The 17,475-nt window shown below is 38.0% G+C and overlaps 1 protein-coding gene across 2 annotated transcripts in view; it reads left to right on the top strand.

Moving 5' to 3' along the window:
- The window catches only part of GRID1 (glutamate ionotropic receptor delta type subunit 1), a 1,444,362-nt gene that overhangs the window by 1,380,973 nt on the left and 45,914 nt on the right, over positions 1-17,475 (top strand). For both annotated transcript variants that reach the window (XM_063958815.1, XM_063958816.1), the window contains exon 14: positions 5,127-5,293. In XM_063958815.1, coding sequence (XP_063814885.1) covers positions 5,127-5,293 — 167 coding nt within the window. The remainder of the gene's footprint in view (positions 1-5,126; positions 5,294-17,475) is intronic.

The raw sequence follows: 17,475 nt of genomic DNA, 5'->3' as shown, positions 1-17,475 counted from the left end.
TTGCACTGATTCCTGCATTAGCTGTATGGAATCTAGCATTACTATAAAGTAGTAATTCAGACTTCCAAGGTTTCCAGAAAAACAGCAATTTTGCATCCAGATCAGGCTCATTATAAATATATATATATATATATATAAATGCAGCTGCTCCGGCACTCCACGGAATCTAAAACTGGACTGATGCTTCACAGGTGCCCTCTCCAGCCGGGAACTGGTGATAGACAGCAAAAAGTACAAGGCGGCACTCAGAGACTTTAAATTCAGAGGTATATTTGTGCAAATAGCGCAAAAGGTGGCATCAACGTTTCGGGGACCTAGTCCCCTTCTTCAGGATAAAAACAGTGCAAAACAAAAGTGTTTAAATAAGGTTAGAAACACTTACCCCCGACCCCATACAGTCACGAGCTTCAGCGTCTCACTCTGGCCACCCGACCTGGACTTCCGCCCGGTTCCCCGGGCGCCTCGGCGGGACCGGAAGTGACATCGCGGGAGCGAGCCGCGTCACCATAGTAACAGCTCAGGGCAAACGTGTGCCCAAGTGTCTCCTCATAGTCGCGGCTCACAAACTTCTGTCTGGCTCCCCCAGCGTCCCCGCGAGACCAGTAGCAATGGCACGAAGGCCAGCTGCGTCACCATGGCAGCGCTGTTGCTGTGGATAAACACAATAACAAACATTTATTTGTGTGACATGATAAGATGACCTAAAGGTCAATAGTAAAGTGAAACATTATCATAAAGTGCTAGTGCAAAATTAAACTCATTTAAAAACATCAGATGGGTGTAAAAAAATTCTGCATCGTGATGAACATAATGTCATGATCATAGTGATAGCACACTACTGTGCTACAAACAAAGTTACCATGGAATACCTTAAGCATACTTTAGACACATATGACATATTCAAGAATAATGAAGAAAAATGTATAGCACCAAGATTTAATAAACTAATCTTCCTAATACCAGGCACATCCTCGTCGCCCCAACAAAGATATAATTTATGAGCCCTGCCTTAACATATTATCACTCACCTAACAGTCGGGGAATTTCTTGTGACAATATAGACAGTGGCTTGTGGGAAATTAATGGCATCTACAGAAAGTTAATTAGTCCCACATTTTCATTCAGACCCCCCGGTTTCAAAGTGTTCAGTCTGTGAATCCACATGGATTCCAGCTGCAACAACTTTCTGCCCCTGTCATCTCCTCATATCGAATCCGGGGCATGATCGATTATGCAGTGTTTAAATGTGGCCATGGAATGTCTAAAAGTCATGAAATGTTTGGCTACAGGTTGATCACCACTGCACAACGCCAAAGCATTTCTGATGGCTTGCCTGTGCTGTGCCATTCTGATTTTGAATTGACATTCTGTCTTGCCGATGTAATACCGCCCACATGGGCAAATAATGGCATATATGACAAACTTTGTGCTGCATGTAAGTGGCCATCTAATTTTATAATTTTTCCCTGAAAAGGGGTGAGAAATAGAGGTCCCTGGTGACATATGGGAACAAATTGTACAGCCAGTACATTTGAAACACCCATTATGCCTGGACAAAAAGTGTGTAGGGTTTATTTTAAGTTTTGCTATATTAGTTTTGACTAAAATGTCTTTAAAAAAATGCTTTTCCCCTTTTTTTGTAACTCGGCATAATGCACTTGTCCTGTAGCATCTTCAAATCAGGGTCTGATGCCACTATTGGCCAAAGCTGCCTTATTTGGTGTTGCATCTCTCTACTCGCCACATTGTACTCGCACACCCAGGGGATGATCTTGGACATATCTTTGGTGTGCGTTGGCTTCACCAAGATGTCCTTCTGCGTAACCTCAGCTTTTTGCCGGGCCGATTGCACCAATGCCCGGGGGTAGCCTCTTGCCAGAAACCTATTTTCCATTTCCTCCAACTGGATTGCTCTGGTGGAATCGCTATTATTGGCCCTACATACTCTAAGAAATTCAGTATGGGAGACCCCTAATAGTGGATATCGGGTGGAAACTGTCTTATCGCAAAATCGTGTTGCAATCGGTGGGCTTTTTGTAAAGGCATGTGATGATTTTACCGTCCTGCAACTTAATAAGAATATCAAGGAAACAGATTTCTACTTGACTGCTGTTCATTGTAAGTTTAGCTGGACTATCCGACTGATTATGTAACTCAATCACCTGGCCCAGCTCCTGTGATTCCCCTCACCAGAAAATCAACACATCGTCTATGTAACGATAATAAATGAACAGTCTATCAGCAATGGCCTTATTAGACAAAAACAGTTCCCATTCTGTTTCCCACATGAAGGCATTAGTGAACAAGGGTGCCACGGAAGACCCCATGGCACACCCCATTCGCTGCCTGTAGAACTTTCCATCAAAGATGAAAAAATTGTGGGTCAGGGTGACTGATATATATATATATATATATATATATATCATCCATTACGGGTAAGGTTCTCTGGATACTGCAAATTTATGTTCTAATACACCCTTTTACTTTAAGAAAGAGAGGTGAAGCCTTATTTAGTTGCAGCAACACAGCAACTGGCTCTTATGCTTATGTGTTTTGGAATCTCCGTTACATACTCTACTTTTGACAAAATACAATTCAGTGTAATATGCCACTTTAAGTGAAAGTACACCAGAACTATATGAGTCATTAGGGAATGAACATATGTTGAAATTTACACCTTTCTATGGAAATGTGGTCTACCCACTATACTAGAGCACTTGAGAGTGATTTTGTTCTAAGAATGTTACTGTAGACAACTGATACAGATGTAGCCATGCTCAACTTACTCATGTCATGGGCGCATGGGCACACATGCTGCACCGAGCCGCGGATGTGACTTAGACCACCAAACTGCAAGCTGCGACTTTGTGTACCACCCATTCATTCCTGTGGACGTGCTTGTGTAAACACATGTGTGCATCATATCCATGGCACACTAGCTGCACCAGCTGTGCCACGGATAAGACATTCGGTGGGAAAGCAGAGCATGACTCCATCTATAGGTCAAGAAAGAACTTTGTAGTGCCACTTTAGTTGGAATTTCACATTTAAAAATGTTTTTGCAAAGGATCTGGCTCTGATACTTCTTTTAGTTATTTTAAGCTGGATAATCACTCTAGGTGGGTATTTTTCATATGGTAGTGCTTAGGATTTGTGAAACTGTACAAATCACACCTATTGTATCTGTGCTTTACATGTATAGAAAGCTAATGTTTGTGTTAGTATTATTATTATTATTAGCCTTTATTTATATGTCACCACATGGGATCCGCAGCACCCAATTACAGAATACATAAAGAAATAAACAAAACAAGAAAACAGTGACTTACAATTCAAGACCATATATCTTACGTACAGGGTATGTAAACATACAGTAGATGCACCGAAATGAGTATCAGGATGGCAGAAAATCAAGGGATTTGGTGCCGTCGGAGAGAGTATTGAAAAGAAGATAGGTTAAGTCAGAGATGGAAAAGCACATGAGAGAAGAGAGCCCTGCTTGTGAGAGCTTACATTCTAAAGTGTTAATAGATCAAAAGTAATTAAGCTATTATGCTTTTAGATTATATTGCTATTAATAATACAAGACTGAGTATTAACTAAGGAAAGAGTAATATATAAGTTAATACACGCCATACTGTAAATTATAGTATTAGAATTCACATAGGAGTTCTATGCACAAGGTTATTCTCTAAATCCTTTTATGTAGGTCACAGAAATCCAAGGTCACGTTAGCTTTGATCATTTATAGTAGCATAGAGCCGCATTATTTTTTACAATGCACAATTTTTCTTTTGTTCATTGAAGCGATGATACCAAAACTCATAAATTTTAAGCAATGACATAAAAAAATCACTTCACAGATATTATTTACACGAGTTTATATGTATTTCAACATTGCTTATTATACTATACATGGGGTAATAATTTGATTGCTACTGTACTACACTGTACAAGGTTACAGGTTTTAGATCTCCGAGGTGATTTCTAATATCTACAATAATTTACAGTAAGCAAATGCTATTCCTTATATTGCAACCATTTTACTAATGAGCACAGAAGGAGGATGTCAGAGCTCATGATTATACAGTAGGTGGTGACATTAGGACTTGCTGTTTAAAGAGATACATTATTATTATACTGTATATATAAACAGTGCCCTCGTGGAGGATAGATGCCCACAAATATATATACTCCAAAATACTGGTGGCACTCGGAGACTAAAAAAATTTGAAAAACCCTTTTGAAGTGTGTGTTTGTTAAATTTGTTGGTCTCCGAGTGCCACCAGTATTTTGGTATATATATATATATATATATATATATATATATATTAATGGCACTTTTGTATCATATGTTTGGAATTAGTATTTGTAAAATAAGAACTTTAATTATGTCACAGCAATGGAAGATTGTGGCATTTTTATAAAATTATATTTCCACAGGAAAATATTTGCACAGTTTTAGCTGTCAGTTTTGTTTACCGTTTGTTACCCTTCAGTTTATTTAATGAAATAATTAGATACATGCTAAACGGAATAGGTTTGTTTAATTGAGTGTTTTTATTTCATATTGTCTGGAACAGATTCTCTGGTTTGTAAAAGCAGCCTATACATTTGAGTAATTCGTGCCACTGATGATGAATTCATGTTCATGCATTACTTATGCAAATGTACACTAAATAAAGCTAGGGCATGAAAATTCACATTCTTTTCTGCTTAATCCTTGAGCCATCTGTTCTTCTGTGTTTATTATTTATATATAAATATGAAAAAAATAATACTCCAATAAAGCCCTGATTACTTCCCATAAACAGAACAAGTGAGCACAACACAACATACTCATGTGAATAAAGTTTAGTATTATGGAATAGAAAAGACATGCAATTTTAGCTATTGCAATCATCAAGGCTTAAATGAGTATATGTATGTGAAACAGTCAATAATTAACCCAGTGTTTTTTTATGTCAAAACAGGCACCCAACTACCTCCCAAACATGCATTCATTATGCCCGCGGTTTCTACGTTTTGCTGTTTAATGTTTATCTATTTATTGTTATAAATCCCATATGTACAATAACTCTTTATTGTATGTCTTCCTTCCCTGTCTATTTTTTGCTTTTTTTCAGGCAAAGAAAGGAAACTATGCATTCTTATGGGATGTGACAGTAGTAGAGTATGCAGCCCTCACAGATGATGAATGCTCAGTGACTGTCATCGGAAACAGCATTAGTAGCAAAGGCTATGGGATAGCTCTCCAACATGGCAGTCCGTATAGAGATATTTTCTCCCAGAGGTAATAGAAGTCTTCTTCCATTTGTTCTCAGGTTAACATCTTTTGTACTGTAACAAAGGAGGTGATGCTGCTTCCTGACAGGAGTCTAGACCATGTCTACTGTGAATGTAAATGGGAAACCACTTTGACAGAAGAGAGATAGTATCAGTGTGTGTCTACAACTTCTGCTATCGATTGTTTAGTAAATGATCACGTGGATGGGTGCAGAGTATTCAGTGAATAATACAAATACAGCTATAACTGTACCGTATGTATTCTCTGTTGATTTACAGCCTTCAAAGCACATCTTTGCATTGTACAGACTTACAGTACCTGAGGTTTTTAGCTGAGCACAATATTAAACAGAGAAGGGGCTCCTGTGCACTTTGCATGCACACACCCCCATCATGCCTGTGCATGCGTGGAGAACACTCAGGCACTGTGCCAGAGTCTTCTGTAAATAGGCATCTCTGTGGGAAAATGACGCTAGTACCATTTTCCCAATGAATTCTGCAGGACAGCAGAAAGATAAGTAAAGTAAATGGGTGCATGCTGATTGGTGTAGCTCTTCCCCTCCCTCTTGACTCATTGGCTTGTGTGCACCACGCTCCCTGCTCCCATTATAGATTTAAACATACAACTGAAAATGATGAGAAACTATAGTTCGACGGTTTCTGATCTTAAGTATCAGTGTAACACAGATTCATAAAAACTAAAGTTCAAGTGTCAAATTAATTTTGTTAATTCATCTAATAACAAATACATTTCATGCCTAATCACACTGCTAAAAGCTGCAGAAATGTTGGTTGATTCAGCATCTACTGTAAATAAGCCAATATATTGATCAAATACAGAACTTTATACAAAGATTAAATGATTACTTTGACTAGGCCATTATAAATAAACAAACCCTAATTTACTATACAGTATGTAATAACTACATAAAAAATGGCTTGTATTTATAGTGCTTCACAGGGTAAGGGGCATGTGGGCAGTTCTTCCATAGTGAGTGCAGTTTAATCCCTTACATTTACTATTGCATGTATTACATACCTAATTTGAGTACTCTCAAATTTAACATACAATTGTATTTACTACACATTTCAATACTTTGGTTTGCTTCCCAGAACATTGTAGCATAATGTTACATTTCTAAGGGACCTATTCATTATGATTATTGGAGGGGTGGGCTTGAATGGCCTCAAATGAAAAAATATCCAGCTCGCCATGAGTTGCAGTGGTGGAGCCTTAATTACTGGAGCAATTCAGCATTGCTCCAGTGCAGCCACAGCTGTTCTGAAAAGCAACTGTCCCTGTAATCAGTAATGCTGCTGCTTCCTGCTTACCACCCTAATGATGGCATCCTGTGCATATGTGACCTGAGGTGAGGTGACATTCAGTAATGCTGCTACTTCCTGCTTACCACCCTAATGCTGGCATCCTGTGCATATGTGACCTGAGGTGAGGTGACAATCAGTAATGCTGCTACTTCCTGCTTACCATCCTAATGCTGGCATCCTGTGCATATGTGACCTGAGGTGAGGTGAAAATCAGTAATGCTGCTACTTACTGCTTACCACCCTTATGCTGGCATCCTGTGCATATGTGACCTGAGGTGAGGTGACAATCAGTAATGCTGCTACTTCCTGCTTACCACCCTTATGCTGGCATCCTGTGCATATGTGACCTGAGGTGAGGTGACAATCAGTAATGCTGCTACTTCCTGCTTACCACCCTAATGCTCGCATCCTGTGCATATGTGACCTGAGGTGATGTGACAATCAGTAATGCTGCTACTTCCTGCTTACCACCCTAATGCTGGCATCCTGTGCATATGTGACCTGAGGTGAGGTGACAATCAGTAATGCTGCTACTTCCTGCTTACCACCCTAATGCTGGCATCCTGTGCATATGTGACCTGAGGTCATGCATGCGCACAGGCAAACATAACCGTAGTGGAGAGGTGGCAGGGGGAAGGTGCAGGGCACTGAAGAGGGTATTTGTTCTCAAAGGCAAACTCCAAAAACTTGAAGTTTTTAGAGTTTCCAAAATATTAGGCAGCCCTATCTGGACACTAATTAATTAATGTGCCTGTTACATAAAATATGCAGAAACTAGCATGTGTCATTATGAATAGACCACAAACATTCATTAAGCTGTGGAGTACAAATAGGTTTTTTTCCCCAGCGCAAGATTAGTAAAGATGAGGGACACGTGGATAAAAAATAGTTCCTTTATTCTAAAACAAAATTTCATAAATATGAATGTCTTGTAATCATAAGTATAAAAATTCCTTTATGGTTGTCTATAAAGGCTGTACAATAAAAATTGCTATATAGCTGGAACTGTGTGTTCAATATGAGAATTATTTATAAATTTCATAAATATGAATATTTTATAAAGAAAATCCTCTATGGTTACCTATAGAGAATAAAAAGTGAAAAGTATCATACGGCAAGGAATTATATATGCAGTATGGAAATGGTTATTTGGACACCTATTACCAGTAAACATACAGACAAACAATAAGTTGTCCCCCTAAGGCAGGTGAATCTGGAGTCCGCCGGCGGAGATCCTACAAAAGCCGTTCCTCAGCGCTGAGCGGCAGTGTGCGGGATCGATTTGATCACCTGCCTTAGGGGGACAACTTATTCGGGATACCTATCTGAGCAACCAAGGACTTGGAACACAGTGAATACCAAGGTATACCCAAACCTTTGAGACCAACAGTATAAGTTAAAATTTAAAGTGACATCTGACAGCGCATATCTTGATAAGACTGAGCCATACAAGGACTTTTAATCTTGTGCCTGTCGGAAGTTGCCCTTTTTCAGAGACAGATCCTGAAGCATATTAGAGAGGTTAAGTCGCTAGAAAGTGCACTTTCTCTATATCCAGATGATATAATAAATAATATATATACACAGCCCTTTTTTGAACAGATTGTTGAACGTGTGGGCATTCAGCAATACTTTATGTTTCATGTGTTTTATGTAGTTTGTCTGTATGTTTACCGGTAATAGGTGTCCAAATAACCATTTCCATACTGCATATATAATTCCTTGCCGTATGATACTTTTCACTTTTTATTCTCTATAGGTAACCATAGAGGATTTTCTTTATAAAATATTCATATTTATGAAATTTATAAATAATTCTCATATTGAACACACAGTTCCAGCTATATAGCAATTTTTATTGTACAGCCTTTATAGACAACCATAAAGGAATTTTTATACTTATGATTACAAGACATTCATATTTATGAAATTTTGTTTTAGAATAAAGGAACTATTTTTTATCCACGTGTCCCTCATCTTTACTAATCTTGCGCTGGGGAAAAAAACCTATTTGTACTCCAATCCTGAACAGCGGAATTAGGTAGTGATTCCGCATCTCTTTCCTGAGCAGCATTTATAGTAAAGTAAGAATATTATTCTGTTAGCGCAGTGCCATACCCTTTTTTGTTCATTCATTAAGCTGTATAATATTTACAATTGTTCTAGACCACCATCTGGCACACAAGTGTGTATATCATGCCCACACTAGCATACATATTTGGCTTGATGTGTAAGTAGTACATTCTGTATTAACATTACCCTATTTGTAAATAAGGGAGGGAAATGTAATAGGGTGTGAGAATCAGAAAGTGAGAGATTTTGTGAGAGTTCTCTTGTTTTTTTAGTGCCAATAACTTGCATGGCAAAATCAACCTGTTTTTGCCATGTAAATGATTGCCACTTTAAAAAAACAGGAGAAATCTTCCCAAATCTCTCAATTTCTGATTCTCACACCCTATTACATTCCCCCCAATATAACAATGTAATAACATGTCATACACACAAGAATGAATATTGGCCCTCATTCCGAATTGTTCGCTTGCTGCTAATTTTAGCAGAATTGCTAATAGGCTAAAATCCGGCAGTTCTGCGCATGCGTATGCACAGCAGGGCGCACGCCCTAAGCAAATTTTTACAAAACTATGCTATTTTACTCACAGACGAACAAAGCTTTTCAATCGCTCTGCTGATTGACAGGAAGTGGGTGTTTCTGGGTGGAAACTGGACGTTTTCAGGGAGTGTGCTAAAAAACGCAGGCGTGCCAGGTAAAAACGCAGGAGTGGCTGGAGAAACTGAGGAGTTGCTGGTCAGATGCTGGGCGTGTTTGTGACGTCAAACCAGGAACTAAACGGACTGAGGTGATCGCAATCTAGGAGTAGGTCTGGAGCTACTCAGAAACTGCAAGGAAATTGCTTTCGTTAGCAATTCTGCTAATATTAGTAGAATTGCTAATCTTTCGTTAGCAATTGCTAATCTTTCATTAGCAATTCTGCTATGCTAAGATACACTCCCAGAGGGCGGCGGCTTTGTGTTTGCATTTCTGCTAAAAGTAGCTAGCGAGCGAACAACTCGGAATGAGGGCCATTGTCTTGACAGTGCTCAATAAATGTGCAAATCACATGTTCAAAATAAATTACTCAGCTTGGAGGGGTCAATAAGCAATAGGCATCATCCTCATGATTAAGAGTCATTGCCCTAGCCCTTCAAAGTCTGCAATATAAATGCATCCAAAAAGTCATATTTGTGGATTCATCTTTATTTAATTGTATCCCTGTTTGGTTAACACACACTTACTGTATTCAGCCTACTTTGCCTCACCTCGACTCCCACATTACCCACAAATGACCTCTTTCCAGGCTTTGAGATGCACAATGATGTATTAAAAGGAATATATATGGATGTACTCATGCGTATTGAACTTAAATGCATGTCTTACACAAGGAAGATGTACATTCAACTCTAAGTGATGCTCTAAATGTGTAAGTTACATGTTCATGCTACATTGTTCAAATAGTCCCTACAGCTACAGTAACGTGCAAAAGTCTAAAAGTTACAAAAGAATGAAAGCAACAAATGAAGTTTTACTACAGAATGATGACCTTTGAATAATGATGTCTTATATTTCACTCACTCAAGGCCTATACGTTTAAAACAGCCCCACTGTGATGAATTTGAAATAAAACACACTGAGCTCCCAATTATTTAACTACGTGTTCTGTCCTCTATCATATAGTGTCAGTTCTGACTTATCCTTATCAGACACAGGGACTCAGCTCATTGTGCTTTTTTCGTAGCTTGCTGTTTATATAACTTGTATGCTCTCTGTCAGTTGAAGTGCATGTGGGATAATTATGAGAGACCTAGGATATTTTAGATTGAATTCCTAAGTTGAACAGGTAGTACTGATGAGTAAGATGCATGGAGTATATGGGACAGCTTGCTCACTCTGCTCAGGAGAGAATTTAATTGACATTGAAACAGACACAATCTTATGTAAATTTATATTGAATGAGAATCTATTTCTTAGTTTGACATGTATTAATACTGTGCTACCATAGTATTTATTATTATTATTATTATTATTATTATTATTATTACCACAATACTATTTGTTTTATCCTGTGAATAACTTATCAGGATTTTTGTATGTTGTTACATTCTAGACTGTGAAGTGCAAAAATAGCAGCATTTAAAGGACCACATTCAATTCTCTGTGATGTGTGGTTGTGAAATTTGTCTGTACAAATCATGGTAAAATATGGAATCCCAATGTCTGCTCACCTTTATTGTTGCAAGTGAAAATTATTGACATCTATAATTCTCAGCCTGTTAAAAAGGTTAAGATTGCCCCGGTCCAAATGAAATAATTTAAATCACATCACAAATATCAAATTCAATTTTGCTTAAAATACCTGGCCTCGGTGCAGCTCTTGATACTGGGGGTTGATATCCTCTGGTCCTATTGATTGTATTTCAGGCAGATCATGTACAATATTATTTTTCAAGCTTTATACGAAAATGTTTATATATAATTTTTTTTATGTTTTTTTATTATTTTTTAGACTGTAATCAGTGAAAAATTACCCACACAGCAGGCAACAATCTATAAAACATAAATATGTTAATAGCAATTATATAGATAAAAAAACACAGTATTTATTTGACACAGGACAAAGTAAAGTTGGCCATACACCTAAAGATTGATTGTCCAATGTGGCTGGTTGGAAGGAAAATCTGGTAATGTATGGGAGCAAATGACAATTGACCATTTGCTTCAAAATCCTGGAAAACTGACAAACATGGTCATTCAGACAAATTGGTTAAATTAAATTAAAGTCAATTTGTCTGATTGATCATTTTTGTCTGATTTTCAGTGTTTGGGAGCAAATGGTCAATTGTCATTTGCTCCTATACATTACCAGATTTTCGTTCCAACCAGCCAGATTGGACAATCAATCTTTAGTTGTATGGCCATTCTTCTGTACCACTCTATGTTTAATCTATGACCAGTAGCACTGCTTTAGTATTGAATAACCAGCTTGTTGAAAATACAATGCTAAAACTAAGAATATTCTAATGCACAGCATTCACACACAGTCAAGACATGCTGTTAGTAATTACTGCTGTAGCTGTCCCAGCTGCCTGAAGATTAAGCTCTATCTGATAGCCAGGACAACAGTGGCTAGAAGGGAGAGCAGCTTACCCTGGAGAAAACCCATCACTTACGTCAAAGAATATGAGTTGGGACCTGCAATGGATAGATGCGTTTTGCCACCATTTAGTATAGCTGTTTCTTCGGAGTGAGCAAGTGTCTTTTCCATCTGAATAATTGATATTAAACCAATTATCTACCTCATGACTGCTACATGTACCAAAGCTACCCTTTAATAAAACCTGGGTTCCTCCAGGATTAATATCCTGTAAGTGCACATCTTTGAGCCTTGAATGAGATCAGTGCAGATTAGATTAATATTTAATATTCTTACATGGTGATTGGAAGGAGTTTTAATTTTATTATCTGTGTTATATTAATTTTGTAATCATCCCACCATATTCAGTAGTGGAAGAAATTAAACTTAGTATTATCAGAATCTCTGCATTCCATATAGATATATTTACTGTATGATATATTTTTATACATTTTTACTGCATATGTGTTTTCAATTGTGTATTACAGTGAATGTGTTTTAAATAAATATGTGATTTGCTACATTCTTAATTGAGATATATACTTTTAGCTCCTTGTTTATTTGTAAACATCTGTAGAAACACACATTGATTCTTTTGTGTTGGCTTTTCAATAGTCTCAATTGAAAATCATCTCAAAAGAGCCCAGTGTAGGGAAAGAAACAAAGTTTGTATATACAGCTTGAGTAAATAAAATCTGCCCAAAATAACTTGTATATAACATATATCATTATAATAATTTAATTGAATCATCCAACTTTGAACTTGATATTATTCAAGAAATTTAAATATAGTATTACTCAGTTATTTACAGTTGATCACAATTAAAATTACTTATTTTTTTAAAAACAGATAACTATTTTATGTGCATGATAATAATTGCTTTTGTGCTACAGTAAAAATCTACAGTCAAATACAGTAAAATCTTGGAGCTTTTCTTACCACAGTCACTGTGAGGAGTGCTGGTACTATGGCTTATGGTCATTTGGTCAACAAGACTTCAGTTGACAGTCATTAGGTCGACCACTATTGGTCAACATGCATTAGGTCAACATGGTCACTAGGTCAACATGGAAAAAGGTCAACATGAGTTTTTCACATTTTGTTCAATTTTTTGACCTTTTTCTTACTTTACGATCCAAGTGGACTACAATTGGAAATGGTAACCTGTGCCGAGCGCAGTGGTAGTTCAGCGAGGCACCTTGCCTGAAGCGCGAACCATGCGAGGGGACACGTTGCACTAATTGGGGTTCCCCGTCACTTTACAAAGAAAATGACACCAAAAAAGTAAAAAAAACTCATGTCAACCTTTTTCCATGTCGACCTTGTTCATGTCAACCTAGTGACCCTGTTGACCTAGTGACCCTGTTGACCTAATGCATGTCGACCTAAGTTTTGTTGATCAAATGACCCATATCTGGTACTGTAATGTTTGGAGGAAGAAAATGCAGGTTATAGCATGGGAGAAACATAGGTAGTGTTTAAATGTGCAGTGGTGTAACCATAGAGGGTGCAGGGGATGCAGCTGCTATAGGGCCTGGTTGCTTGGGGGGCCTGTCGGGCCAGCAAGTATTCACACTGCATTGTGTTTTTATTTAATTTTTATTTTACTAGTAGTGCACCACATGTGGGTTCCATACCCAGCAGTTTACCACCTGGTAGGAGGAGGAGGTGGATGTCACTGTGACTGTACAGAGCATTAATATGTTCCCAGAGACACCTATTGTAGAAAAAGACTTACAAGATAATGATGTCATCGTCTCGTAAGTCCGGAATTCGATATGCAGCAAGCACGGATGACAAACAGTTTGTGTTCACTATGAGTGAGCAGTGCCACACAGCAGTCCCGGTGACAGTGATCTCTCCTCCTATTGGGATCTGCAATGATGGGCAGATGTCCCAGTGACCCCCCATCCCTGAGTCATAGCTACACAGCGCATCCCCAGCACAGCACGCTGCATAGAGGATTGCTCTTCTGTATAATATGCAGCAGGTGCTACATTAATGCAGTAGAGAAACTACATTAGACATGTATAGCTTGGCTACAGATTAGATTGTAAACAGTGTAGCCAGTAACATATCTATCGTGGGTGCATGGGCTTCAGCTGCTATGGGTGCTGGGGTAGGCCAACATGCATGACAAACTCAGATGTTCGGCACAGCAGACTGCTCCAATCCTGTGTACAATTTCCCTTTACAGCTCTCTCCCCTCTCAGCCCCAATTCCCCCCATTCATGGCACCCCACCCCCTACATATCCCCCGCTTGTTCCCCTTTCTTGCTCTCTCAATTTCGGCTGATGGTCTGATCTCAACTGGGACTGGATGAGCCGCCTGGACCTCATCCAGTGCAGTGGATGCCACAGAGCAGTTCACATTTCCATGTAGACCTCACCTTGTTTCTAACCACCAGTTTGGAACTATGCAGAGCCTCCTGGATACTACACAGTATAGTTAACACCACAGAGAGGTACTCTGCTCTCCATTATGTCTATATTGGCAGGAGCACATCACAGTGTATAATTGCTTAGTGCACATGGGATCATCACCACCAGTAAGTACAGTTTCTGCACCTATAAGCAGCACTATAAGCCATCTCCTGACTCAAGATGTAACAGGAATTTTGGACATCAGGATACTTACCTGACCATTGATATATATGGTGTTTTAGTGCACAGAGGGAGAGTAAAATGCTAATGCTGGGTATACACTAGAGCAATGTCAGACCAATTTGGCATTTCATAATAACAAATTGGTTACATTGCTCAGTGTGTATGGGTGATTTGCATGATCCCATGATAATAAGTCAAGAACGTTCGTTGGTTCTGATATACGGCCAACCGTACGCCTGTCGTTAATGACCCGTGTTATGCAAATGAAGGATGAAACACGATTGTTTCAGCCTTCATTAAATCTTTCCAGTGTGTATGGGCAATCGAGCTCAAGGGAAATCGTGAGTTATATCGTCAAATGTGTACCCAGCTTTAGGCATAAACGGTATACTGTGTATTTTCCCTTAATTGGCCATCATAATAAAGACTCTGTATACTCCTCGGGACAGACATTGAGGTCTATATTTTGCCTAAGTGTTTTGTTTGTTGTTATTGTAAATTCTTATTGTGTTTTTCTGTGACATGTATTATGCTGATCAACTAAAACTAAAAAATCTCTATATAGAAATCTGTTTTAGTATATAGGTTTAGTATATATTTTACATGACACACTGTTTAAGTATTTAATTTTCAACTTGAAAGATTAATGGTAAGCGTGGAGATGTTGGTATTTTTGAGTATCTAGGGCCTTATCCAGGTCACAATGAAAATGCAATGCGACTGCAATTTAAGCGAAAGGACCCGGTCAACCCGCATTAACTGCGAATGCCTCTGCCTGATTCTCAGGCAGAGGTATTTGTGGGGTGGCTACTGAACATTTTTGGAGTGGCGCTGTGGAAATGGGGGCATGTCGGCGGTGTCTTAGGGGTGGCAGCATGTCGTCACATGCAGCCGCTCCAGTTTTAAAAATGTAAGCGGCGGCAGGAGTCAACCACAGTTTCTATGACCACATTGTAATTGTGGCTCAATTGCAATTACAGCGTAATCCCAGTGGGTAGCATTCTGGGCAGCCTTGCCCTGTGATGAGCGTCCCCAGCATGTGATTGCAAGAATTGCAGGTTCTCCTAAAAGCAGAATCTGCAATCCTTACTGAATTAGGCCCCTAATCTGCTGTGGAGCATCTAGTATATCCACCCTCTCAGCAGTGACCCACCAACAGTATTTAACCCCTTATTGTTGATTAGTACAGTCCATACTTGGCAGTTAGTAGCTGATTGCCTGAAGCACCATATATCATATGCAATGAGTTTTAAATAGCTAAAACTCATTAATAAATGGGGTGCTGAGCAACTAAACCTACAGTGCTCTACGTGTGTTTTTTTTTCATATGGGGGCCAATGTGTGTGCGTTTTTTAAATCCTTTAGTGCCAATGGGGGGGCGCTTTAAAGATTTTGCTACCTAGCCCATGTAAATGTGTTTTATAAGATATTAAACAGGCTGTTCAAATGTTATAGAAAGCTTGCAATGTGCTGTAACTTACATAAAACACACACACACACACACACACACACACACACACACACATGCACAAAAGTTTAACCTTGAATGTTGAGATGTTTATTACCTTGGAAAACACTGTTACTTGGCAGCATAAACTTTGAAAATGTTGATCACTTAAAATGTAAGATGGTTTTAGAATTAAATTCTTATAAGGACCTTGACTTCCCAAATTGGGTTGGTAATACAATTAAGTATACCATGTTTACTTGTCTTTAATGCATTGTGAAACTGAATTTTATATCCTAGATTAATTAAAATAAATTAAAAAGTTAAATTGGCAAACAATAACCCTTTTAAGTGAGAGAAAAACTTACTAAAGTATTGCCATGATCCATAAATATATTAAGTGAAATGCTTGCTAAGTGTTCTAGAGCAAGTTTAATCTTGCTGAGTCCATTACATTTGCCAAATGACCTCTGTGGTAAAAAGAATGTATTTGGCAGCCCATAAATTCACTTTTTTTATTTCTGCTTGTTAAAGAGATGCTAAACTTGTTAAAGGTAAACAAAAATGATGCCTTGTGGGAAAAATAAATTGTCTAAAAAGCAAGATTCACATATACCTGATTTTTTTTTTTTAGGCAGCTTACCTAGCTGAAAGTGAACAAATAGCACATGGATTCAATTAATGTAACATAATAAATACATAAAATACACTTTCATTCTAATTGATTTTATCTTTGAAGTTGTCTTATGTCAAAGTGAGATATATTTATAAATAAACATCCTTGTTTAATTTTACCTGGTTTCTGTAAAGGTTTTCCTAAGCTTACTTGAAGATCTTACCATTTATTATGGAGATACTTTTTACCCTGCTTTTCTATAAACCCTAAATCCTGCCCATTTCTGGATAATAGTCTCTTAATTGAAGTAATACAATGGTAATGGTAACTTTTACATTTTTGTGTACAGGTCTTCTTAAGCTCTTGGTGCCAATAGGTCAACAACTGCTGTAATGTATATTACAATATGTCCCTATATGTATATTACAGTATGTCCCCATATAAGTCCAATGCAAACTTTAGTTCATTTTAAGCATAGAAATTTCAAATTTGTTCTTGTCATTTTACTGAAGCAGAGTGATTGAAATTTCACATTTAGAAATAGTTCAAAATCCTACATTACTGTCAAATAAATAGCTAGCACTTAAACAATACTATGAGCACTAATAGCTGGCACTTATATTCTATAAATAGTGCAAGTTTTCAAGCTACAGTTTCTCAATGATAGGTCAATTCAGTTCAGTGCTGTTTCTGCAAACTTGCAATTCACTTAATGCTCGACACTTCAGTCTAATTTACTGTTAGTGTATATCATGTACTCCCTGGCCAAATAACCCAATATAAACCCTCTTTGAAAAAATATGACTTAGAAAGCAAGTGGTAATAAAACTTTGTAGCTTAAGTATCATAACACTTGGTAGTATTATTGGCCACTCATTAGGGCAAAAAGAAAAGCTATACATGAAATGTTTACTGCCATGCCACAGTAGGCATATATTTGCAAAATGGGAGTTAATTTCAATTGTCCTCTTACTGACAGTAATAAAAGCTCACAGTGCCTGTT

This window comes from Pseudophryne corroboree, chromosome 3 (assembly GCF_028390025.1).
Source record: "Pseudophryne corroboree isolate aPseCor3 chromosome 3, aPseCor3.hap2, whole genome shotgun sequence".
NCBI classification, from domain to species: domain Eukaryota; kingdom Metazoa; phylum Chordata; class Amphibia; order Anura; family Myobatrachidae; genus Pseudophryne; species Pseudophryne corroboree.
This window is presented reverse-complemented; position numbering and strand designations above follow the sequence as displayed.